At 33.2% G+C, this 24,294-nt stretch overlaps 5 protein-coding genes across 6 annotated transcripts; 4 read left to right on the top strand and 1 right to left on the bottom strand.

Moving 5' to 3' along the window:
* Positions 1–889: 889 nt before the first annotated feature.
* On the top strand, positions 890–5,179 carry LOC126673857 (importin subunit alpha-4). The gene is made up of 10 exons (XM_050368170.2): positions 890–1,323; positions 1,659–1,755; positions 1,845–1,936; positions 2,039–2,170; positions 2,494–2,679; positions 2,788–2,951; positions 3,133–3,211; positions 3,436–3,564; positions 4,121–4,248; positions 4,493–5,179. Exons 1-10 carry the CDS (start codon positions 1,105–1,107, stop codon positions 4,875–4,877), a joined length of 1,611 nt encoding a protein of 536 aa, XP_050224127.1. The 5' UTR covers positions 890–1,104; the 3' UTR covers positions 4,878–5,179.
* Positions 5,180–5,841: 662 nt separating this feature from the next.
* Positions 5,842–9,153, top strand: LOC126675232 (rhodanese-like domain-containing protein 6). The gene is made up of 9 exons (XM_050369841.2): positions 5,842–6,067; positions 6,145–6,306; positions 6,443–6,548; positions 6,672–6,870; positions 6,996–7,077; positions 7,194–7,276; positions 7,542–7,674; positions 7,914–8,079; positions 8,231–9,153. The coding sequence occupies exons 1-9, from the start codon at positions 5,891–5,893 to the stop codon at positions 8,980–8,982; spliced, it is 1,860 nt and encodes a 619-aa protein (XP_050225798.1). The 5' UTR covers positions 5,842–5,890; the 3' UTR covers positions 8,983–9,153.
* A 379-nt stretch (positions 9,154–9,532) lies between these two features.
* On the top strand, positions 9,533–15,107 carry LOC126675488 (intermediate cleaving peptidase 55, mitochondrial). 2 transcript variants are annotated; one of them, XM_050370133.2, is made up of 14 exons: positions 9,536–9,732; positions 9,871–9,945; positions 10,630–10,893; positions 11,148–11,240; positions 11,643–11,849; positions 12,462–12,565; positions 12,749–12,815; positions 13,028–13,135; positions 13,367–13,459; positions 13,714–13,804; positions 13,919–13,989; positions 14,102–14,157; positions 14,367–14,427; positions 14,729–15,107. In XM_050370133.2, exons 1-14 carry the CDS (start codon positions 9,682–9,684, stop codon positions 14,840–14,842), a joined length of 1,455 nt encoding a protein of 484 aa, XP_050226090.1. In that variant the 5' UTR covers positions 9,536–9,681; the 3' UTR covers positions 14,843–15,107. The 2 variants fall into 2 exon arrangements, 1 of the variants encoding a protein (XP_050226090.1); XR_008790469.1 differs by lacking the exon at positions 14,729–15,107 and having other exon boundaries at positions 9,533–9,732; positions 13,919–14,018; positions 14,367–14,383.
* Positions 15,108–18,138: 3,031 nt separating this feature from the next.
* LOC126675569 (uncharacterized) lies at positions 18,139–18,849 on the top strand. The gene has a single exon (XM_050370221.2). It carries the CDS (start codon positions 18,207–18,209, stop codon positions 18,702–18,704), a length of 498 nt encoding a protein of 165 aa, XP_050226178.1. The 5' UTR covers positions 18,139–18,206; the 3' UTR covers positions 18,705–18,849.
* Positions 18,850–20,060: 1,211 nt separating this feature from the next.
* LOC126673401 (protein AGENET DOMAIN (AGD)-CONTAINING P1) lies at positions 20,061–22,672 on the bottom strand. The gene is made up of 3 exons (XM_050367536.2): positions 21,975–22,672; positions 20,907–21,362; positions 20,061–20,410 (listed from the first exon to the last, which is right to left on the bottom strand). Exons 1-3 carry the CDS (start codon positions 22,530–22,532, stop codon positions 20,396–20,398), a joined length of 1,029 nt encoding a protein of 342 aa, XP_050223493.1. The 5' UTR covers positions 22,533–22,672; the 3' UTR covers positions 20,061–20,395.
* Between the last annotated feature and the right edge of the window lie 1,622 nt (positions 22,673–24,294).

Here is a 24,294-nt window from a genome sequence, read left to right as displayed (position 1 = left end):
ATGCAGCCGTTTAAAACTTGGGCCCAGAACTTTTCCTTCCGCGAAAGACCTATCCGGATCGAGTGACGATTAGTCTTAAATGTCGAAGGCTTTTATAGTTAGAATTCGGTCAGGACACCTCATGATCATACCAAAAAAACAAATTATTCAATTTTATAAAGAATGTTGTTGATTACATTTGATCAACTCGAGTAGGATAATTATTATGTTCAATCAATTTGAAAAAAATAATATAAACGTTATTATATATTAGACACCACAATTAAAAAATTTATTGCTTGGATTGAATATTAATTTACATTTTTTATATAATTAAATTTTAGACAATAAATTTCAATAAAATTATAAATTCTATTCATCTAAAATCATTAAATTCAAACAATACCTCACTCCATTTCTTAATTATTTGATCCATGGAAAATAGAATAGAATTATAGCAACATTTTTATAAAATGTGAAAAATAGTATTCGAATCAATTGCCTAATTAATTATATTATTGAATCATAACCTTTTCTACTTTCCCATTTATTTATACTATATACAAAAGCAGTGGCTGCCCATAAATATTTTATAAAATGGGTAAACTTGTACCTAAAATTCATAAAATAGAAAAACTAAAACATTTAAGGTGATCGGTGGTATAAATTTTAAAGCCGAAAAATTATACTACTAACGTATATATTCATACATTTTTTTTTTAAAAAATTCAAAATAATAAGGTGGTGAATTGCCCACCATAAACGCTTTCTAGGTCTGCCCCTATATAAAAGTACGGATAAGGATGTAAATTAGAAAATATTTTTAAAAACACAAATGTATAGAAATATATGAAAAAAAAATGGAAAAAATTTAAGTTACTTCTTATTGAATCCGAGAGAGCCATCCATCCAGCTAATGGGCCTAAATCTGGAGAACTTAATGAAAAAGGCGAAGAAAAAAGCAAAAACATGAACAAGTTACCAAACCAACACGGCACATCCAAAAAATATAAATCCCAAAACTCGCAGCATTGTCCTAAACCACCTGATTTCTCTGTGACATTTCATCGAACACAAAACCAGCATTACTTCTCTCGCTAGAAAACTCACAGCAAAACACAAAATATGTCGCTGAGACCCAGCACAAGAACAGAGGTCCGCAAGAAATCTTATAAAACAGGCGTAGATGCTGATGAGGCACGACGGAGAAGAGAAGATAATTTAGTGGAGATCAGAAAAAATAAGCGAGAAGATAATCTTTTGAAAAAACGACGAGAAGGGCTTTTGCTTCAATCGCCCAATTTGCTTGATCCTTCTCAAAATGCTGCCGCGATTGAAAAAAGGGTACCCCAATTTTTTAATTAATTAGTTTTTGCTTTCTTAATTTTACGGATCTCTTGGTTTTGTTTGGTTCCCGAGAAAACAAGAGATGGGAAAATAGAAATTTTAAATGAAGAACTTGAATCATTAGATTTGGCTTTGGATTTATATTTCATAATTAGATTTTAGCATTTTCATTACTTGTTTAAGAAAATTCAAGTTAAAAGGGGCGTTTTAATTAGTAAATCTCAATAATTAGCGAAATGTATGAGAAATCTAGGGTTTACTATTTGCTAAAATGCTGTTGCTATTGAATTATAGATGGTACCATGTTAAGCATATTTATGGCTGTATGACAGTTAGAGAGTATACCCGTGATGGTTCAAGGAGTATGGTCGGATGATCCTGCTTCTCAGTTGGAAGCAACTACTCAATTTAGAAAGTTGTTATCAATTGGTATGTAAGTTTTTCATCGAAAATTTGTTTATAACTGAAATGGGCAAACTGTAACTATTTGAGGAGTTTTTTTCTTTGTGATTGAGCAGAACGCAGTCCTCCAATTGATGAAGTAATTAAAGCAGGTGTTGTCCCACGGTTTGTGGAGTTTCTTAGAAGGAATGATCTGCCACAGTTACAAGTATGATTTGCTTTGACTTATTCTCCTTTTTTTCTAGCAAATGATTTGCTTGATATTGCAAACTTAACTAACTATACTAAACTTATTTTCTTCCTTATTCAGTTTGAGGCAGCATGGGCTTTGACAAATGTTGCATCCGGGACATCAGAGCATACACGGGTTGTCATTGAGCAAGGTGCAGTTCCTATGTTTGTGCAGCTTCTTGGTTCCGCAAGTGACGATGTCAGAGAGCAGGTTGGTAATTTGGCTCCTCATTTGTGCACTCCATCAGTAACTCGAGGGTGTTTTTTGTCTTTCTTTAATCAAGATAGAAACCATAATTTACTTATGGCTGCACTGATAGCTTGCATCTTAATGAACTAATTTTTCCATCTCTTCCTGAAAATTGTTGTTAAACTGTTGGTTCTTCCTATTTCTGATATCTGAAAACATTTCTTCATATTCTTATATTCACCGTTCACTCTCCTAGCTGTGTTCAGTTCTATAACTTTGACAACTTCTATTTTTTGGTTTTGGCTGCTATTTATTTTTAATCTTAAACCTCGTTACTTGATTAGGCTGTGTGGGCTCTAGGTAATGTTGCTGGTGACTCTCCAAGCTGCAGGGATCTTGTTCTTGGTAATGGCGCTCTAATGCCATTGCTATCCCAGTTAAATGAACATTCAAAACTTTCCATGCTTCGCAATGCTACCTGGACATTATCGAATTTCTGCCGTGGCAAGCCACCAACGCCATTTGAACAGGTAAGGAATTGGGTGACGATTTCTTATATCTCTGGCTTGATTGGATACTTTTTAATGCGCACCGTATAATCTGTAGTGGTTATGACAGTTTTTTGTGGCTTGTGTCAGGTGAAGCCTGCATTGCCAATTCTCAGGCAACTAATCCACTTGAATGATGAAGAAGTTCTGACAGATGCTTGCTGGGCTCTCTCCTATCTTTCTGATGGTCCAAATGACAAAATTCAAGCTGTGATTGAGGCTGGTGTTTGCCAACGACTAGTGGAGCTTCTACTGTAAACTTCCTTGAACACATCTATACTGTATTTTTTTGTCTTGTGATAATTTCTTCCGCTGTTATTTTAGATATCGTCTTTTTTACAATTGCATGAAGATTTTCTTTATATTATGTGCATTTATTTCTCAGTTTTTAGTTGCCAAGTAGGTGTACTGACTGGATTGTCTTAATTATGCCAGTCATCCATCACCTACAGTTTTAATACCTGCCCTTCGCACTGTGGGAAACATAGTTACGGGTGATGATTCTCAGACTCAGGTACTTCCCATTCTTGTATTGTGCTTTATTAGCTTTTGAGTGGGGCTTGATGAGATTCTGAACTGACTCTGAGGTTGACACACCTTTTAATAACTAGAGACTAAACCATCTAAATCGATTGTTGAAAGTTTTATACGTTATATATGCATGTGTATATCTACTTTCAGTTGAATGTTTTCTTTCATTTAGCTACAGCTGAATAACCACCAAATATTTTTTTCCAGTTTATAATTGAGAACCGAGCTCTTCCCTGCCTCCATCAACTGCTCATTCAAACTCACAAGAAAAGTATCAAGAAAGAAGCTTGTTGGACGATTTCAAATATTACAGCTGGAAATAAATTACAGATACAGGTACTGGCTGTACGCTATAATCGTAGGTCTTAATGAATATCTTGTATGTTCCGTTAGCTTTCTAGAGTTAAAGATACACTATCTAGCAGCTGTATTTATATAGAATTTTTTTACATGGAACTTGGTTGTTATTCTAATATTTTGGAGTTTGGAGTGGAATGCTTGAACACATCCTCTCCTGTTTGGTATAATTTTTTTGAGAGGATCTGGATTCTGGAGCACACTCTATTAATATGTTACTTAAAATAGAGGCTTCATTATAAGATTGCTTCTAAATTTTTGGAATCATATTTTCAGGGCCTGCGACCCTAGGATAAATCAATTAGACGAAATGAACAACTTTCAGTCTACACTTAAATTAAAAATCATTGAAATTTAGGAATTTTGACTATTTTAAATTGACTTAGGTATTGTTTTTGTTAGAATAGGCGACTCCTTTAAAGGACAATTATGTGAAATTTAAATAATAATTACTTAGTTAGGAAAATAAATCTTAGATATGCCTTTTCTTACTTGGGTTACACTTAATAATTATTGTTACATTCTTGTGAAACAGGCTGTTATTGAGGCCAATATTATCCCTCCCCTTGTGCACCTTCTCCAACATGCAGAGTTTGACATTAAGAAAGAGGCTGCATGGGCTATCTCAAATGCTACCTCTGGAGGGTCACATGAACAAATTCAGTATGTTTCTCTAATCTGTTTCAGTTTGTCCCGTGTATTATTGTGTTTATGTCTCCCTCCCTTGCATGTTTCCCAATTTATAAAACTATTCGATATGTGCACTTCCAGTTATAAACGTATTGTGCATAGAAAGAAGCAATATATTATTTCATTGTAGCCATGAGTCTGGCTATGTTCTCATTGAAAATTACATTTTAAATCAGCTAGTCTGAGGCTGAAGATTTACTATCTCTCTGTGATGCAGATATCTAGTCAACCAAGGCTGCGTTAAGCCCCTCTGTGATCTTCTAATATGTCCGGACCCAAGGATCGTTACAGTTTGCCTCGAGGGCTTGGAGAACATTCTAAAGGTGGGTGAAGCCGACAAGGAAATGGGAATCAACGACGGGGTCAATCTTTATGCACAAATGATCGATGAATGTGAAGGACTTGATAAAATTGAAAATCTGCAAACTCATGACAACAATGAAATTTATGAAAAGGCGGTGAAGATTTTGGAGAGGTATTGGGCCGAGGAAGATGATGAACAGAATAATGGCCAAGATGGTGGTGGGGATCCCAATCAGCAGGGTTTTGCTTTCGGAACCAACCAGGCAACTGTTCCTCAAGGTGGCTTCAAATTTGGGTGAGGTGGTGGGTATGAGGCTCTGTGTATTCTTCTTCTAGTATTATTTTTTTTCTCGAATCACTTAGCTTTTTAGGTGTTTTGCTTGCTTGGGATGTTATAAAATGTCTAGTATACTTATTCTTATTGCTGCCGAGGGTCAGGGTTTTTGGTCTGGCACATAGGCCTTTCTATTATTTATTTGTGGGGTTTTCTCAAATGTGTTCCAAACTCTATTCTTTTCCTATTATTTCATAGGGAAAAAAATGATATCTATTGTTGTCTTTATGAGAAATTAATCAGAAATGTCTTATTATTTTTTTGCAATCCTTCTTGAAACTGTAATTTCAATTATAAATGAAAATTTAAAATGTGATCGACTGATTAGCTACTCAATATTGTCTAGAAATTGATTGTATCCTTAATGTTAAAAATTTGTTATTAGTTAATTTATCTTCATTATTATATCATACATTTTTACATTAAAAATGGGTATACAATACAGGCTTAATATCTTAAAAATACTAAACCTTTATTTCAACTAGAACTTTCAAAAATGCTATTTAGTCAATTTTCGATGAGTATATATCAATTTTAGTCTATCACTCGTTTGTTTTCCAAAAAATACAATTTTTTAATTTGTTTCAATTATGACTATTTCTTAATTTATATTCTAATTTTAATTAGTATTTTTAAAATTAAAAAAGGTTAGATTTGGTTAGAATAATATTATAAAAGATTTAGTAAATGTTTTGAAAAGAATGAGTGATCGTCTAAAATTGAAATATATTTATTAAAAATTGGCTAAAAATAATATTTATAAATTTTTTGGTTAGAATTGAGCTTATAAGAAAAGATTTTGTATTTTTAAGTTAGGCTTGAAATTTATTGTATCCTTAACAAAACCGCTCTTACAAAAGAACAGGGACTTCAATTGACATAATCCTAGAATACAAGGACCAAACTGTATGATCATCATCATAATAATGCTGCATTAAACATATTGAACTGCAAAATCTCAGACCCTAAACCCTAAAAATGGCAGATCAAAATCAAGAACAAGAGGAAATCGATAATGAATACGGTGTACTTCTTTATTACAAATACACTCAAATTCCAGATCTCGATTCTCTCCTCTCATTCTTCAACTCCAACTGCATTTCTCTTTCTCTTCTCGGCCGTGTCCGTCTCTCCTCTAACGGCGTCAACGTCACCGTAAGCTCTCATTTCACATGGCTATGGTATTATTTCTCTGTTTTCTAAATTTGAAATATATTCTTTCAATGCTTCAGGTTGGTGGTTTATTGTCGTCGCTAAAGAAGCATATTACGGCGGTGAAATCGAATAGTTTATTTGACGGAACAGATTTCAAGCTCGCGTCCTCTCATTTTCCGGTGAATGACAAAGTTGCGAAGGAATGCGGTTTCACTTCACTCTCAATTCGCATTGTCAAGGTTTGATTTAAGTTTTTAAAATTTTCAATTAGTATTCATAAATAAGTATTGCATTATATCAGAATTCATAAAGTATTTACTTGCTTGTTTTGGTTATGCTGATACCGAGTATTGTTGTTTTTATGTGTCTTTGTAGGAATTGGTTACATTTAGCTCTTATCCATTGTTGAAACAGCCAGATGTTTCAAATGCGGGAAAGCATCTTTCTGCGGCGGAGTTCCACTCTGTTCTTCAAAATGCCGGTATCGCTCTAATTTACTTTTTATTACATTTCATTATACGCCATTTGTGGTCTCGTTTCTTGTAATATTGTATTTTCGGTATTTGGTTGTGTTGGTTGATTGATACTTTTTAAAATTAATCAGGGCAATGTTCACAGAAAGACGGTCCAGCTTCTGACGGAGGGCTTGTTCTATTAGATGCAAGGAACTTATACGAGACACGAATTGGGAAGTTTAATATGCCTGCTGTGGAAACTTTGGATCCAAGTATTAGGCAGTATAGTGATCTTCCTTCATGGATAGATGATAATTCTGAACAATTGCGGGGCAAACAGGTGCTCATGTAAGTTTTCATCTGAAAATTGATAGCTTCACTTTACAATTATATTTCATTTTGTGTAGTTATTGCTTCTATGCATTTGGAGTTCCATTTTGAATTGAACTTTATTTTGGTTGGTTGTGTTGTAGGTATTGCACTGGCGGAATAAGGTGTGAAGTAGCATCGGCATATATTAAGTCTAAAGGAGCTGGATTTGAAAATGTATTTCAGGTGAACTTCTTTGACTAGATGAATTCAGTTCAGTATGCTCTGTCTTTGGTAGGATGGTTATAAGAAAGAAAGTTTAGCCCTGTTGTGTATTTTTGCTTATATCAGCTCTATTGCAGTTATATGGTGGAATACAGCGTTATTTGGAACAGTTTCCTGATGGTGGCTTTTTTAAAGGAAAGAATTTTGTGTTTGATCACCGGTATGATTACTGTCTCCCTGGAGTACTTAAATAGCTAACTGAGGGTCAAAGGTAGGATTTCTAGCATTTGAATTCACATGACTAGGAAGTCTCCTCTATTTCTTAAAATCATGGTTATCAGATTTCACAGAATGTTTGGTGATCACGATTTTATTTGTTAAGGGGAGCGGAAGCAAAGAATGATGGGGAGGAAGAGAATATTGTTATGTTGTCATGGATGATCAGTATATTTTGACTTAATCTATCATTTTTAATTTGGCTTCAGGGTTTCTGTTGGGAGTTCAAATACAAATGTTTTGGGAACCTGCCTTACTTGTTGCATGCCCTTTGATGACTATTCTTCACGCTGCAGATGCTCCGATTGTAGAATGCTTGTTCTGGTCTGTGACAATTGTCAGGTATGTGTTGCCAATCGCTTTTTTATGAATGTCAAAAGTTAACCATAAGAAGATATAGTTACATTGGGGTAGAGCCATCTTGTCCAGTGAATTAATACATCATTTCATGTTTCTGATCCTTTTTCCCTCACATATTCTTATGTTTGCCGATGATTTTTAACTATAAGGCTTCTGTATCACTGTTTAAATTCTAAGCCTGTTGGCTCCTGTTTGTGATGTTTATTATTCTCAATAAGCAGACAAAGGAAGCTGTCTATGTTTGTGAGCTATGTCGGAAACATGGCAAAGTAGTTGGCGCAATTCTAGCTATCAAAGATGACCAACCAGAAGAAACAATGACAGGAAGTGATCTAAAATGCATTACATCAGATACTACAATCTCGCATCAACTGCATATGGGACCGGGTAAGGTCTGTATCTGTACAAGTAGGATCGTATTGCTTTCATATTTTACCAATATATTATGAAACAAAAAACCCACTTTCTATTTGTAAAGAAGTCAGATCTCCTAGACTTTTTTTATACTGATACTATAATTATGCATTTAATGACACAGATATTGGTTCCCGGAGGAAGCTAAGAATTTTATGCTTGCATGGGTTTCGGCAAAATGCCTCTAGTTTTAAAGGAAGAACTGCATCATTGGCCAAGAAACTCAAAAACATCGCTGAGCTTGTTTTTATCGACGCTCCCCATGAATTACCTTTCATTTACCAACCTTGTGTCTCAGAACCAAGGGACAGTAACGTTTCATCATTACCATCACAAGAAATTCTTCCGCCAAAAGAAAATTGCCGGACGAAGTTTGCTTGGTTGATATCACCTGAATTCAGAGAAAAGGGTGAAGCTCTTTGGAAAGTTGCAGATGGTCCTTTCAACCCGCTTCAGTATCAGCAGCAAACTGAAGGGCTTGATGTATCGGTAGAATATTTGCGGACTGTATTCTCAAAGGAAGGGCCTTTCGATGGGATCCTAGGTTTTTCACAGGGTGCAGCAATGGCCGCTTCAGTTTGTGCTCTAGAAAGGAGACTAAAAGGGGACATCAATATCAGATTTGCAATTTTGTGTTCTGGATTTGCTCTTCAACTTTCCGACGTCAAATCTGTAACAATCAACTGCCCTTCGCTTCACATATTTGGTAGTACGTTGGGCAAAGACCGACAGATTGCAAATCAAGCCAGCAGAGACCTCGCTGCATCGTTTGAAGAAGGTTCCTCGGTTATTATTGAGCACGATTCGGGTCACATAATTCCTACTCGACCGCCTTTTATTGATCAGATTAGGGATTTTCTTCAGCGTTTCCTCTGATGCAATTGATAGTTATAATGTGATTGTAAACTGAACTGGCTGAACTGTGGGTAAAGATTAATTGCCTTCAGATTCATGTATTTTGAGCTTAAAAATATATTAAATATTTATGTAGTTAAATTATGAAAATGTATGATATATTAGTAATTTAATTTAGTTTAAGTTTTTACACTTATTGTCTTTTAATAACTAATTTTATATCTTTTACTGTCTTAAAGCAACTCGATCGACCGCACCAAATTGAAATAACCAATACTGAAGTTTTGACTTAATTGGTAATTTGCTCTCTATAAATTTTAATTTTATCAATTTAATTCTAAATTGTGTTTTTTTTTTTTTTATCAATTTATCCAATTTTACTTTTTTTTGAGACGCCCCAATTTACATTTTATTCGGTGTGTTGCTCACTTCCGATAATAATTTTTATGCTAAAAAGAGACAAATGATAAAAAAAATTATAATTAAATTGACCATAAAATATGTACTAATTGATCAGTTTGTAAATAAAAGGGTAAATTGGCACTTAAGTCCTTAAATTTTAATATGAGTTCCAAAAAAAAGAAACTTCAAAATTTATAGACCCCTTAAACCCTAATATGAGAATTTGAAGAATTTAAACCAAAATCTGTTGAAGAAGAAGAATAGAGCTTTATTTTGTTTTTTAAGAATCCTCAAATAGAGAAGACTCTGAATAAGAAGATGCAGATTCTTTGTAGGAAGTTACTGCAGAGAAAAACTCATATCAAACAAGTAAGTTTCCTCCTTTAATTTCCAGTAATTGTCCATTTAGTATTAACATGATGACAATTTTACATATTTCACTGTTTTTTTTGTCAGATTCTTAATATTGATTCTTAATGCTTACCTCGTTTGTGCATTTGGTTTTAGGGTATCAGTCGATATGCTTTTTCTACAAATAAGATTGGCGATATTGGGCAGCCAACTCCTGCAACTCATCCTCAGGTCATACTTCTTAAGGCATATGCACAGCTAGGGTGTAGCCGAGTCGAGTCGAGTCGAAACACTGTCATTTTCGAGCTCCACTCTAAAATTTGAAGCTCCAAACTTGACTTGAACTCGATCGAGTTTCATTTTAGGAGCTCGAGCTTGACTACACTCGATTATCTAAATTAATATTTTAAAAAACTAAACTTTAATATAAAAATAAAGGTATTATTATAATTATATATAAGTATAAAGGGTAAAGGGTAAACAAGTAAATTAAATAAAGTTCGATTAGGCTAATGAGTCATCAAGCTAAGTATTTTGGAGCTAGAACTCGACTAGATATGAGTTGAGTTGATTTTGAATATTATTCGCGTCAAACTCGAGTAGCTCGCGAGTTGGCTCGACTCGGTTACACCCCCCTATGCACAGGTCATTACTGTGTCTGTGATGGACGAGCACCTCACAAACATGATACAATGTTGCTGTTTTTTAGGGTAGCAACAAAGCTGCAGTACAGTCGTTGAATTTCAAAAACATGAATAGGAGGTTAATTAGTGTAATTGCATGTCCATTTCACATCTAGTGGGGTTAACATATGTTTTTTTTTTAAGTTTCTACTGTGCACTACCTTACACCAGTATATTGAAATATTTTCCATTACATGATTTTCATGAAGTCGTTATGTTTTCGCCTTTGCAGTTGCTAAAAGAAGGGGAAATCACTCCAGGCATTACTAATGAGGAGTACGTCTCAAGAAGAAATAAGTTGTTGGAGCTTCTTCCAGAAAACAGCTTGGCCATCATTGCAGCTGCCCCTGTAAAGATGATGACCAGTGTAGTGCCTTATACGTATCGGCCAGATGCTGATTACTTGTATATTACTGGCTGCCAACAACCTGGTGGTTTGGCAGTTTTGGGTCATGATTTTGGTTTATGCATGTTCATGCCAGAAGCAACACAACATGTATGTCCTTTCTCATAAGATAATTTATTTTAGATAGTTCACTTCCAAATTTAATTTCAGTTCTTCAGTCATGAAATCAATTCTTTAAATTATGGCCCATTAGAAATTTGAGTTACCAAGTACAAGTACCAGAACTCCTTTTACTTCCACATTCTTCGTTTATTAAATGATACTTTTTATAAGTATTTGAAGAGTTTGTTGGTCTATCTGTGAATTTTTATCTCGGAAAGATTACTTATTTGTCATGTATACAGGATGTTATTTGGCAAGGACAAGTTGCAGGTATTTATGCAGCATTAGAGACATTCAAGGCTCAGAAAGCATATCCTATGAGAAAATTACGTGATGTGAGTTGTGCTAATGTTGAAAACCAGATATCGGCATCAATATGAAATTCTTCACAACTTCATCATTAGTACTTATGCATTGTGCGATGCATAATCTTTTTGCTGCATGTAACATATTGATAAGACACTTTTGTTTTTGGAGAGATAGTCTTTTTTGGGAAATAGAAAAAGGCTAACATTGATATTTGTTAAGCTTGTTATCAGTTTAAATTTTAGGATGCTATCTTAAACTCCTTCTTTGATTTACATGAGAGAATATATTGTGTGAACTCAGTTTCTAAAAGGGTACTAGCTAGGTAGTTCATTAGAAGAAGATTTATCGAAGAGCCTATCACTGCCATATATCTATCAAGCATTTAAAGCATTCTTATCTTTCTTATCACTTCTGATATAATGATATAGGTTCTTCCAGATATGATAAAGAGCTGCTCCAAGTTGTTTCACAACATGCAGACAGCAACACAAACATATACAGAACTGGACGCATTTCAAAAGGTGGCCCTCAGTGGCAAAGTGGAAAATATTTCCAGCTTGACCAATGAGTTACGATGGATAAAGTCACCAGCAGAGCTTAAGTTGATGAAAGAATCTTCATCCATTGCTTGCCAGGTACATTCAGCTTTCTTTCTGTAACTAGTTTCACTGGATTTAGTAAATAAAACCTGTTGTAATCTTTTGAATCATGGATATAGAGAAACAATAACTACTACTATGCAGCATTTATGATGATGTTGAAGCATTTTTAACAGATCTATATAAAATTGGGTTCTTTCCTTAGTTCTGGTCAGTATTTTTTTCATTCTGTGAAATGGTTGATTGCATTAAATTGTTTTTCAATTATGTTTCATTCTGAAAGTATTTGCAGAATCTATGATAACTTTTTGCTGCCAAATTTTCTCCTGTTCAATCTCTGCGCCTAATTTTATATGTATGAGCAAGAACTAGACTTTCTTCTCACTAGTTTGCTTCTTTTCCAAATTTAGATACTTAACTTTCAATTTGAGTAACCCATTTTCTTATCTTCATAGTACTTAGGTATGGTTCAAATTCCACAGTTGAATTGTAAAAATTGTGCAGGCTGATTTATTTAAAGTTTCAAGCAAAATTTGGTTGTATTTCACGCTAATTCATTAGGAGCATCAATGGACATTCAGTTAGCAGTTATGCTGCTTTGGTTGATGTCAGTGGGTTAATGATAGCACATCTTTGGGTTTTGTGTAGGCTCTTCTCCAAACGATGCTTCACTCGAAGACATATCCTCATGAGGGTATGCTAGCAGCAAAAGTTGAATATGAATGCAGAATGAGAGGTGCCCAAAGGATGGCGTAAGCTTCTTCATTTCATATCTGATTCTAAGAAGTGATGCCTACTCTAACTTAACATACTGTTATAATAATTGCTGTAAAGAAATTTGTCAGGTAGAATGATAGAAAAATTGCAATTGGATTCTGCTATTTGATCTATTTTTTTAGATTATGACCTTTATCTGCTCTTGTTTGCTTCACCAGGTTCAATCCTGTGGTTGGTGGTGGGTCTAATGGTAGTGTTATACATTATTCACGAAATGACCAGCAGGCAAGTTTTTATGTAGAGAGCTGATGTGCAGTATTGTGAATAGTTGTATGTATGATTATGACTTATGTTTATGTAATGGTAGTGTTGTACATTACTCACAAAATGATCAACAAGGAAGCTGTTATTTGGAGAGCTGATGCGTAGTATACTGGATAGATGTATGTATGAATATGATCCATGTTTATGTATAATCTCAAATTTCTATATTGCAGATTAAAGATGGTGATCTTGTTTTAATGGATATGGGGTGTGAGTTCCATAGTTATGTCAGTGATCTTACTCGCACCTGGCCGCCCTGTGGTAGCTTCTCTTCAGGACAAGTATGTCATATTCATCAGTTCATTTTTATCTTCTGCAAACTGCTGACTTTAGAAATCTGTGATGTTTCGTTCTTTCGTCTTCAAACTGAATAGTGTGAACTTGCTAATATTCCATCACTAATTATGGGTGGAAAGTATAGTAGAACTTGGACTTGTAAATTATTAGTGTAGCTTTTTAACTTTCAAGCTGTTAATTCTCTCTTCCTTTCTTTCTTCTTCATCTACATTCAGGAAGAACTCTATGATCTTATACTTCAAACAAACAAGTCATGCATAGATCTTTGCAGACCTGGCACCAGCATTCAGGAAATACACAATTATTCGGTATGACTACGGAATCTGTGCATTGATTGTTAGGTGTAAGTAGCTACCATTATGAGAGTTATCAGCTATACTTGCATCTTTCTTTCCTTTTCTTTTTTCGTTTTTTTCCTTTCATGGTGTGTCTATGTTATTGTTTTATTTTCTTTGGTACATGTTTTTTTTTCCAGCTCAAAGCTGCTCATTGAACCTTAATAATTTGTGTAGGAAGAGATATTTGAGATTTTATTGTTATTTTACCTCTGTTTGTTGCATAGGTTGACATGTTGCGTAAAGGATTTAAGGAGATAGGGATTTTGAAAAATAGTGGAAATAATTCCTACCATTTGTTGAACCCAACTTCTATAGGTACGTCTGAACTTAATCACATTGTCTCTTGTTTACATTTTTCTAATATTGGATTTTCTCAAGATTGTTGCCAAGGCAAATAAGCATTTCAATATTTGCTGATTTACTTTCTAGGTCATTACCTAGGAATGGACGTCCACGATAGTTCTTCTGTCAGCTATGATCGGCCACTGAAGCCTGGCGTGGTATGTTATCTCTCAGATAAAATTGAACGGTGATTCAAGTTTTTTCTCTTAAATTTAAAAATAGAACACTTTTTGTCCAGAGTAAAGTTTGTTAAGATCTGTCTATGAATAGGTGATAACAATAGAGCCAGGAGTATATATTCCAGCTACTTCTGATGTTCCAGAAAGGTAAGAATACCTCTAATAGCAAAGTATTCATATTTTGTGATCAACGAACTTCAGATTAGAAAAGCTGAACGTGGGTCGTATTCATTGTAATACGGACACTCCTATAGTGTGACCCCGTAACTTAGTAAAGACTCTTACATTGAAACTAATTTAGTAAATTATGCTCATTAAACTTCTTTTTTTGAGTCATTGAAAATTGCCTCTTGCAGGTACCGAGGCATTGGGATAAGGATTGAAGACGAGGTCCTGATAACAGAAAGTGGTTATGAGGTAGAACCTGCTTTTTTTAATTATTATGGGTATACTTCAAGTTGTAGTATTAAATGGAAACTTGCCTACATCTGGTACAAGTTTTTGCATTAGCTCTTTTTCATCTCTGTACTTGATGTTTGGTTTTGGTTTTAATTTAGAGTAATAATATCATCATCAGCGTATTCGTACGACCAACAAAAGATCAGCGACAATCAATATTTTTGATTCATCATTGTCCTTGGTTGTTTGTTTGATACATTTCATAATGAAACTTCTAGTTATCCATTTTCTTAATTTTCCTTTACGGTGTTGGAATCAGGTACTAACAGGTTCAATGCCAAAAGAAGTCGGACACATCGAGTCATTGATCAACAATTACAGTCATGTGAGAGGAACGGAGAGCCATAACAATGTGCAAGTTGCTTCGAGCTGACAATTCTGAAGAAAATATGTAATTTCTCATATGTCGAAAATAAGTCATTTCTCATATTTACCCATTTATCTTCTTCCATTCGTCCGAATATGTAGATCTCTTACTACCCGATTGTTGTTTCGAGGAGGCAGTTACGCCTCGCTTGAGATCCGGCCCGGCGGAGATGTCTTGAAATTTTGACACTAAATTGTACTTGTATTTGTACATTATTACTGATTAAAAGTTTCAATAAAAATAATGAATTGGATAGGCAGTTGAATGTTGAGAGTAAGGTTGGTTTGGTATTCAAATTAACTCACAATTATTTGTGGGAAAAGATCCATTTCATTTGGTCATGCAACCGACACTTTCAAACCTTAATGAAGTATCCACTCAATACGAAATTGTTCAATGTTAAAATTAAGGGTTAACGTTATAAAAATTCATCAATTTTATAAAAATTTTCAATTTAATTACGTTTTTTAAAATTTCTCATAAAAATATATCAATTTTTATTTTTTTCCAAATTCATGTACGGTACTGACATGTAACTCATTCATTAGTTAAAATTGATCCATTTCATTTTGTTACCTTTACTAAATTTATCTTGAATATAATACTATATCTTTTGCTAAAAGATTGCATAAATATTTAGTTGTTGATTGAATTATATTTCACATGAAAAGTACTTATAACTTAGAAGCATCTATCTAGCTCATTGAAAAGTGAAAAGCATGTGTAATTTCAAAGAAAAAACAATACTATATTTATATAATGGGAACAATTGGATTTGGTCATGTCAAACAATAGATATTAAGACACATGTTGCTGATTTGTAATGAGTCTTAACATTTGTAGTAATTTTGTGAGTATGTCTTATAGCACCGAAAAATGAAAATTTACGCCATACCATTACCATTATTATACATTTAACACGTCACTTTAATTAAATTGCACGTGGTTGACTCCTATTGGTAACCTTCTCCAACTACCCTCTTCCTTCTTTAATTTTGCCATCAATTTCCAACTGTCACTTAAATGCATTTACATCATCACTCTCTACCCTTCTTCTTCAACTTAATTACAATTTTACCTTTTAATTGACATAAATATTAGTAGTTAAATGTTGGGTGTTAGATTATACTAGTACATTTTTTTTAAGGCTTAATCACCAAAAAATGCCAAACCTATACGTTTTGTGTCAATTATAGCAAAACCTTTAAAAATCACCAGATTTAGCCAAACCTTATATGTTCTGTTTCTTTTTTAGCCATTTTTGAATCGAACCGGTTTTTTTGACACCGTGTCGTCCACGTCACCGCCAACTAAGCAATTGGCTGGCATGTCAGCTGAAATATTTAAATAAGGTTTGGCTATAACTGACACAAAATGCATAGGTTTGGTATTTTTTGATGAATAAAATTAAATAATTAAATGATTAATTATATTATAATAAAATTCATATATATTTAAAAAATAATATTTTTATTTAACGCTAATTAAAATTAATTTATTTTTACTAAATTTAAATAATTATAATATTTTTTTTACATATTTGAGGGATATATAATTAATTTAAATTATAATAAAAACAAAAAATATCATATTCATCTTAAAATTTATTTTTTTAAATTCCAGTCGTCGATTCTTTGACACCGCCGCCGTTTGAGACCCAATTGTTCGTCTTCCGACGAACAATCTGAGAGTAATATACACAACAAACATATGACAGTGTTCATAAGTCAACTATACACATATAAATATAAAAATAATTACTGAATAGACTGTTTATTTAAAGGATGAGTTTAATTATTTTCTCATTTTTTTTCTTTAAAAAGTGAAGCTCATTGTGGTGTAATCAATATATATCATGATGTTTATAAGCATAAACGCATATGTCATTTTACTCGACATAGCCAAAAAATCACCTTAATTTATACATAACTATTTTATTTATTACCTAAATCCAGTCATAACAAAATCTCAACAACATTAAAAATACTAAATCAAGTTCAAAATCATCATAAACATTAAATCCTTTCACCAAATTTAATTCAATATTAATTCCTAAGTAATACGTTAATTCATTTTTTTAATTACATATTCATTAAAATGTATTATAATATAAATTTATTAGATTTAATTAGGTTTAATAAAAAATTAAAATTAATTTTAATTAGTATTAAATAGGAAATATTAATTATTTTTAAATATATATAAATTTCATAAATGATATAATTAATTTACTAATTATTAAATTTTAAAATTGGCTTGAATTTAAAATTAGGTATATTCACTCAAAAAATACCAAACCTATATTTTTTGTGTCAGTTATAACCAAACCTTATTTAAATATTTCAGCTGCCATGCCAGCCAATTGCTTAGTTGGCGGTGACGTGGACGACACGGTGTCAAAAAAACCGGTTCGCTTCAAAAATGGCTTAAAAAGAAACAGAACATATAAGGTTTGGCTAAATCTGGTGATTTTTAAAGGTTTGGCTATAATTGATACAAAACGTATAGATTTGGCATTTTTTGGTGATTAAACCTTTTTTTAAATATGTAGAAATGTTGGGTGTTAGTATATAGTAATTTTCTAAAAATCTATCGGATAACAGGCTATAGAAGTCGGAATCGAACACACGAACTTAAAATACATTGCCATTACAATTTTGCTTATGCAAAAGACATGTAGAAAAATTTGTGTGAATGACCTATCTAAGTCAAACAAAGATGTTTGATAAGCTAACTCAAATCTTCTTTGATTTTGTAAATGATTCTTCACCAACAAATGTTCATTTCCTGTAGTCCAAATGTTATAAAAAGGCTAAAATTTTCATAAAAAATTTACAAAAATCATGATCTTTTAATTTTGTCAATTTTGGCCAAAAACATATTATTTGGTTTCAATTGTGGTCAACTCTCAATTTGATTTCAATTTGCCTATGTGGCCCCTACGTGGCATGCACATATATTGAAAGGTCATGACTTTTGTGAAACCAAATAATCTATTTTTGGTCAAAATCGAAAAAATTATAAGGCCGGGACTTTTGTGAAACCAAATAATCAGTTTTTGGCCAAAATCGACAAAATTGAAGGGTCAGAACTTTTGTGAAAGCTTTGGTCTTTTTAAGACATTTGGCCTTTCCTTTAACATAAAAAAAATCATACTTTTTGGACAAATAAACTTCTCATTTTAATACTGTTAACCCTTTTTTGTCAAGAGGTATGGGAATCCACTAATGGCACTATGGCAATTTAGGTACTAAATAAGGGCAAATCCACAACACTATTCCTATATTAACCCTACACATTTCTTCAAAGCTTAAACCATTCATCTCTCAAAGCAAATTCATTTCAAAAAAAAACTGAAGCTGAACAAAAAATGTCTCTCGTAACAGAAGAAATCAAGGCCAAAGCAGAAGTATACCACGGAGACGAACTGTGCCAGCAAAAAACCAAAGAATTACTCAAAGAAGTGGGCTTACCAAACGGGCTCTTACCACTACACGACATTGAAGAATGTGGCTACCACAGAGAGTCAGGTTTCGTGTGGCTCAAGCAAAAGAAAAGCATAACTCACAAGTTCGAAAAGATCAGCAAACTAGTGAGCTATGCTCCAGAAGTTACTGCTGTTGTTGAGGATAAGAAGATCAAGAAATTAACAGGTGTTAAGACTAAGGAGCTGTTGATTTGGATTAGTTTAAGTGATATTTACGTTGATGAAACATCTGCTGATAAGATCACTTTTCAGACACCTGCTGGTCTGTATAGGTCTTTTCCTGTGTCTGCTTTTGTGGTGGAGGAGAAGGAAGTTAAGGATGTTAAGGATGTCAATGCCAGTGCCGCCGCCGCCGCTCCGGTGGAAGTGAAGGAGGTTTGAGTTGGATTCTGTTTCTGTTGTGTGTCTGAATGTTGACACTGATTAAACGAGTGTTTTAGTATCTGTTATGTTTTGCTATCTGTTTTCATGTTGAACTTGTTTTACTGGTGTCTGCTGGTAATAAAATGTTTTTAGTGTTTTATAATTTGGTTTTCTTGTTCAATAATTTTACAATTTGTTCAATGCTAAGCTCGACTCAATTATAAAATTTATAACTTAATTTCGATGCGATTTTATTTTAGGAATTCAAACTCGGTAATGTAGTTGGGATTCGATTCGATTAAAAATTAAATTTTAATATAAAATGAATATATTATAATAAATATTGATAATTATAAAAGAAATATAAAAAGATCAATTAACAAAAGTTTAATAGTTTTTTTGAGTTTATTGAGTCGAGTATTTTAATATTCGAGTTATATTTGATTAATATAGATCGATTTTGAAATATTTTTCGAATTAATTTTGAGCAGCTTTTGTGTAAAAATTCTGAGCAGCTCACGAGCTCAGTTAAACCCTTAATAATCACATTGCAGTATTTCCCTGTCCACAGAATTCTGAAAAAAAGAAATGGTGTTAATCTGACATTTAATGTGACTTCAACAATGAATTTAAAGATGGCAGTTGGATAATTTAATGAAGGATTAATAGAGAACGGTTGGATGATTGTACTTTCGTAATTGTCTTTCATGTCATTATCTAAATTTCCTGTATAAAGCATTAGCATTCAAATTGTCTATTTTTGAGGCAGGCAATGAAGCAAACAAATAAAATTATTCCCTATTTAAAAGGAATTTTTAGAATTTACTAGATTACCTCCACATCAATTTACATCTTTTTTCTTTCAATAAAATAGCAAAATTTTATAGAATGCAAGGCATTTTACTCTGTTTTTGAGAAATAACCCATATATAAGTCCATTGGTATGTCTTATTTTTGGCAATAAATTCATGCACTTACCTTGTTTTTAAGGTCTGTAAAAATTAACTGTTTAACTTTGTAAATATTGAATCCCTCCATCACAAAAGGTGTTAAAGGAATTAAATACACAAAAAGAAACAGTTTAAAAAATTAATATCACTAAAAACTAAACTACAGAAACTAAATTTAAATAATGAACGAAAACGAAAAAAAAACTATCCACAAGCACTTCAAAGGAACCTAAATATTTACAAAGTTCAAAATGTATACTCAATATTAACAAATAAAAACGGAAGGATTCAATACCAAAAAGCGAACAAGTGTAAGGATCCAAATATGCATTTTGCTATTTTCAACAGTTCTTGCTATGAAAATAAGGTCATCCTAATACGAACTTCCGCGAGCGTAAAGAGAAAAACAGTAAGAACAAATAGGTAAATGGTAATCCCCTCAAGGGGATACAGACTTCAGATGGTCATTGACATTGTACAACAATGTGCGGGGAAAATTAAAACTACACTGCATTTTCCGATCAGTTCGAAGTTGCATTTAGAGAAGTCCAAAGTCTAAAAGAAATCAACATATGTATACCTAATACTATATAACTGGAGATTCAAAAAGCCAAGGATGAGCAACTTGTCTAGGTGATATAGCTCGGAAAAATTTGGCTTCCGCTACTTTCACACAGAATATCGTAAGAAGCCGGATTTTAGTATCTACATGTAACACTGCCGATGATCATACAAACTACCTTGCAGTTCTTCCAGCAATTACTGTATCATAGCCTGAGAGAAAATCACTGTATAAGCATGTTTTTAATCATAGAGCAAAGAGACTTCACACGGTGACCAAATTAAAAATTGACTCGACAAGGTTTAGCATTACAGAAATGTCACATCATGAAAAAAGCTGCCTACCAGCCGATAAGGCATATGCATAGACAAGAGTTGGTCTCAGGTAGGGCTCCGACATAAAGTAGCAACATGTTCATAACCTAACTCACCAACCAGTACTAAATATGAGCTAAGTTATTATTTATAGGTACAAACCCAGTATTCCAGATTTGAGCACACACGAAGTAAAGGGTTGAAAACACTGGTGACCAACAAATATCAGCAAAAGACTGCTTTCGAAAACCTAAATGAGCTTCAGATTTTCTCATCATCTAGCATGAATTAAATGACAAATCAAAAAAGGACTCCATTTGACTCTAGAAACATACCAACAACAAGAGACATATCATCACTAATACTATAATTTGCTCAAATAATGATGTCATACCGATGAAGGCGCAATCCATTCACCAGCTATCCAATCCTGATGCAGCCTCAATTCAGAGTGTCGGAATGTCAATTCCTCATTGTTATCCCTGAAATACACTATATACTTTTCATCACCGAGAACCTTAGAAATAACACCCACCCACCAACCATCATTATATAAAGCATCGACTTCATCCAGATATTTAAAACGTTCAAGCATTACGGTTTCTGGTGGACAGGGCCTTATGTTTCCAGTAATAATCTCCTCTCTTAGAAAACCAGTATCATCGTCTGTTCTCAAGTTTTTATACTCAATAAGGTACTTGTTCTTTCCCACCGCTTCAACAATAGTTCCTGCAAACCAAGCACCTTGAAAACCTTCTTCATCACTACTGATCTCAACCTCCATTCCCTTGCTAAACCCCTCTTCTGTCTCTGCTTCAATGTCATTCACTTCAAAAGTAGTCGGCACTGTCTGCAAATCAATACTCAAGCAGCTCATGATTTGAAAAGCAGATAATCATGATAAACAGATAATACGCCAACAAAAAATTTAAATTTAAAGAAAAGAAAAATAAGGTAACTAGATAAAGGATAACACTATTTCCGGAGCAACAGTTAATAGTGAAAGAACAATATTTAAAATTTTGACAAATTACCCTCTTTTAATTTGAATCCATTTCTTTCTTATCAATATAAGAGAATAATTTCGTAAAAATAAAAATTTAGCTTTGTCTCTATCAATTGTTGCTCTGAAAATTGCGTCCCCAATTCACCATTAGACAAAATGCAGATACTAATTGCTGAATCTTTCTATTTCAGTCCAGCATCTAAATATCATAACCACAAAAAGTAATGCAATAATGTATCATTCCGTAACACGAAAATCAATCCACACATCACATAATCATGCTAAATCAGTGCATTGCAATAATCAAATTGAAACATACAAAAACTCATGAACACATGATTCCTCAGGCAAACCATCTGTATCATACTGTAAGAATCATAAGCAATTTCAAAATCACATTCAATAACAAAATTTCACGAGCGAAAATCGCATTAAATATCTCAACAAAGTTCTCACCACTTCTTTATTCTTATCCTCTTTGACCACCTCCAATTTCACAGTCTCCACCTCTTTCAAAATCCTATCCCGAGACCGAGACCCGTCTTCAACCTCCAAAGGAGGCTTCCATTCCCCATCAACCCACTCTCTATGCAACCTCAAAACCTCCGAACCAAACACAATCTGCTCCTTGGAGCCTTTAAAATAAACAGCAAACTTCCCATCCTCACACTCCTCCGTTATAGAACCCTCCCACCACCCGTCACTGTGATAAGCGTCAACTTTCTCGCCAAATCTAAATTTCCGGTTCTTCTCTCTCGGAGCTAATGGCCGTAACTGAGCAACATCGTAAATTTCCTTCAACGGATTCTTTCCTACTTCGTCTCTAAAGAGTGTCTCGTACTCTACCAAGAATTTGTTAGGGTCTTTCGTTGTTGCTCGCCGCACTATCTTGCCGATGTACCAGGAGCCGCGGAAGCCGTCGTCGTCCGACGAGGCTTCCACCATTGCGCCGGCCTTGAAGTAGGGGTGGTGGGTTGGTTTTTGTGGGGTTGATTTCTTGGATTTGGAGGACATTTTTGGGTTAGGGTTAGGGTTTTGAAGGAGAGGGGAAATGGGAAGTGGAAGGGTTTTGGAAGGATGGGTAGTAGCTGATGGAAAAAGGAAAGTTTAGTGTGGGAGAGAGTAATTAGAGAAGATGAGTGGGAATTATAGCTAAAATAAAGAATTTGAGCTTTTATATCACTAAGCTAGTTTCTTCTTTTTAAATAATTTAACTTTTTTTATAATTTTTTTTTAGAAGACTTTCTTTTATAATCTTAATGATAATTAATTTTTATTTAAAGTATTATGTATAGTAATTTATAGAAAAATATATTATCAACCGTATTAAAAATGAAAAATTAAAAAAATATATGAAATAACCGATTTTTCAAAATTAATTATATATGCCAAGGAGCTATACGTCGAATAGTATAAATGCTGAGCATCAGAAAGTCGTGTATTTTATTCCTCCCGAAAGCGCTTTTCCTCCATAATTATCAAAAACAAAAAAATTTATACATACAAAAAGTACATTTATATATGTTTATATATTAAAATAAAATTTAGAAACAAACATAAAATTATCAAAAAAAAAACTCTCAATTCTAATAATAAGTTTTAAGCTCAAAAAATTTATTCTTTACTTAAAATTTTTCCTTTTTATGCGTCTAATTTTGCGTATAAAATATATAAAATACATCAAAGATACGGTGGTCATACATTTTTAATACATATTTAATATAGCACGTATAAAGTACAAATATATAAATGAAAAATACTAATTGTATAAAAATAATGTTTTTAAATTATAGTATCAATTTTTTTGACTAATTTTATATTATTTTTATAATTACTTTCAAGTTGTTTGGATTCGATTTACTTATCTCAACAATCTCCAATTAAGTATCGAACAAGATAATCAGATCTGACTGCAATTGTAAAATAAATCGAGCTGACCAAAGTTTTGATGTATTTGTGTGCAGTTTGTTATATGAATGAAGTCTTAATATTGGGCTTGAATTCAGTTCTTATTAGTTCGTTTAGATGCTAAACAAACTGAGTGTGATATCGTTCTTTTCAATGCTAAATAATCTCAGATTGAATTTGTTTATTTATAAGATAAAGTTCGAGCTTGGCTGGTTTGATATTAAAAATGAAGGAATACAAATTAAACTCAGTGGTGTATGAAGTAACGAACACGAACCATACTCGTCCGGTGAACTAAAAACTTTATAACTTTATTAAATTACTCACATACAAGAATTCATGCACTTTTCATCAAGTTCATATGAACAAGCTCACAAATCCGTAATCAATTTTATATAGAAATTCATTTGCAAATGTAAACTCGAGTGAGCTTGCACGCTCAAATACGATCAATTTATAAATGTAAACAAATTGAACACCATTAAAATAAAAATCCATTCCTTTAATTAATAGATTCACGAACAAGCTCGAGCCAGGCTCTTTTCGAGCTCTAAATTTGAGCCTACTCAAAATTCGAATCCACCTATGTCCCGCTAAAACAGATGCAGCATGAATAGTAGTTTCTCATAGGATTTTCAAATTCAAAAGGGTGTTACTATTCACCGCCCTAATTACTAGCCACCACTCTTGTTTTTTTATAAATTTGTCGTTTTTACTAAAAAAAAACATTCTATCAACCGCATTCGAATACGACGACGGACGACGTTCGAAATTTGTCCGAAAACGAGTATGAAGACCCAGAATCAAGTGTTCTGTCCACTTGCGGGGTAATTTATAATTTTTATCGTTTAAAGCTTTTTATTTTTAT

This window comes from Mercurialis annua, linkage group LG3, assembly GCF_937616625.2.
Source record: "Mercurialis annua linkage group LG3, ddMerAnnu1.2, whole genome shotgun sequence".
NCBI lineage: Eukaryota > Viridiplantae > Streptophyta > Magnoliopsida > Malpighiales > Euphorbiaceae > Mercurialis > Mercurialis annua.
The sequence above is the reverse complement of the archived record's forward strand: the minus strand, read 5'-3'. Positions and strand labels throughout refer to the sequence as shown.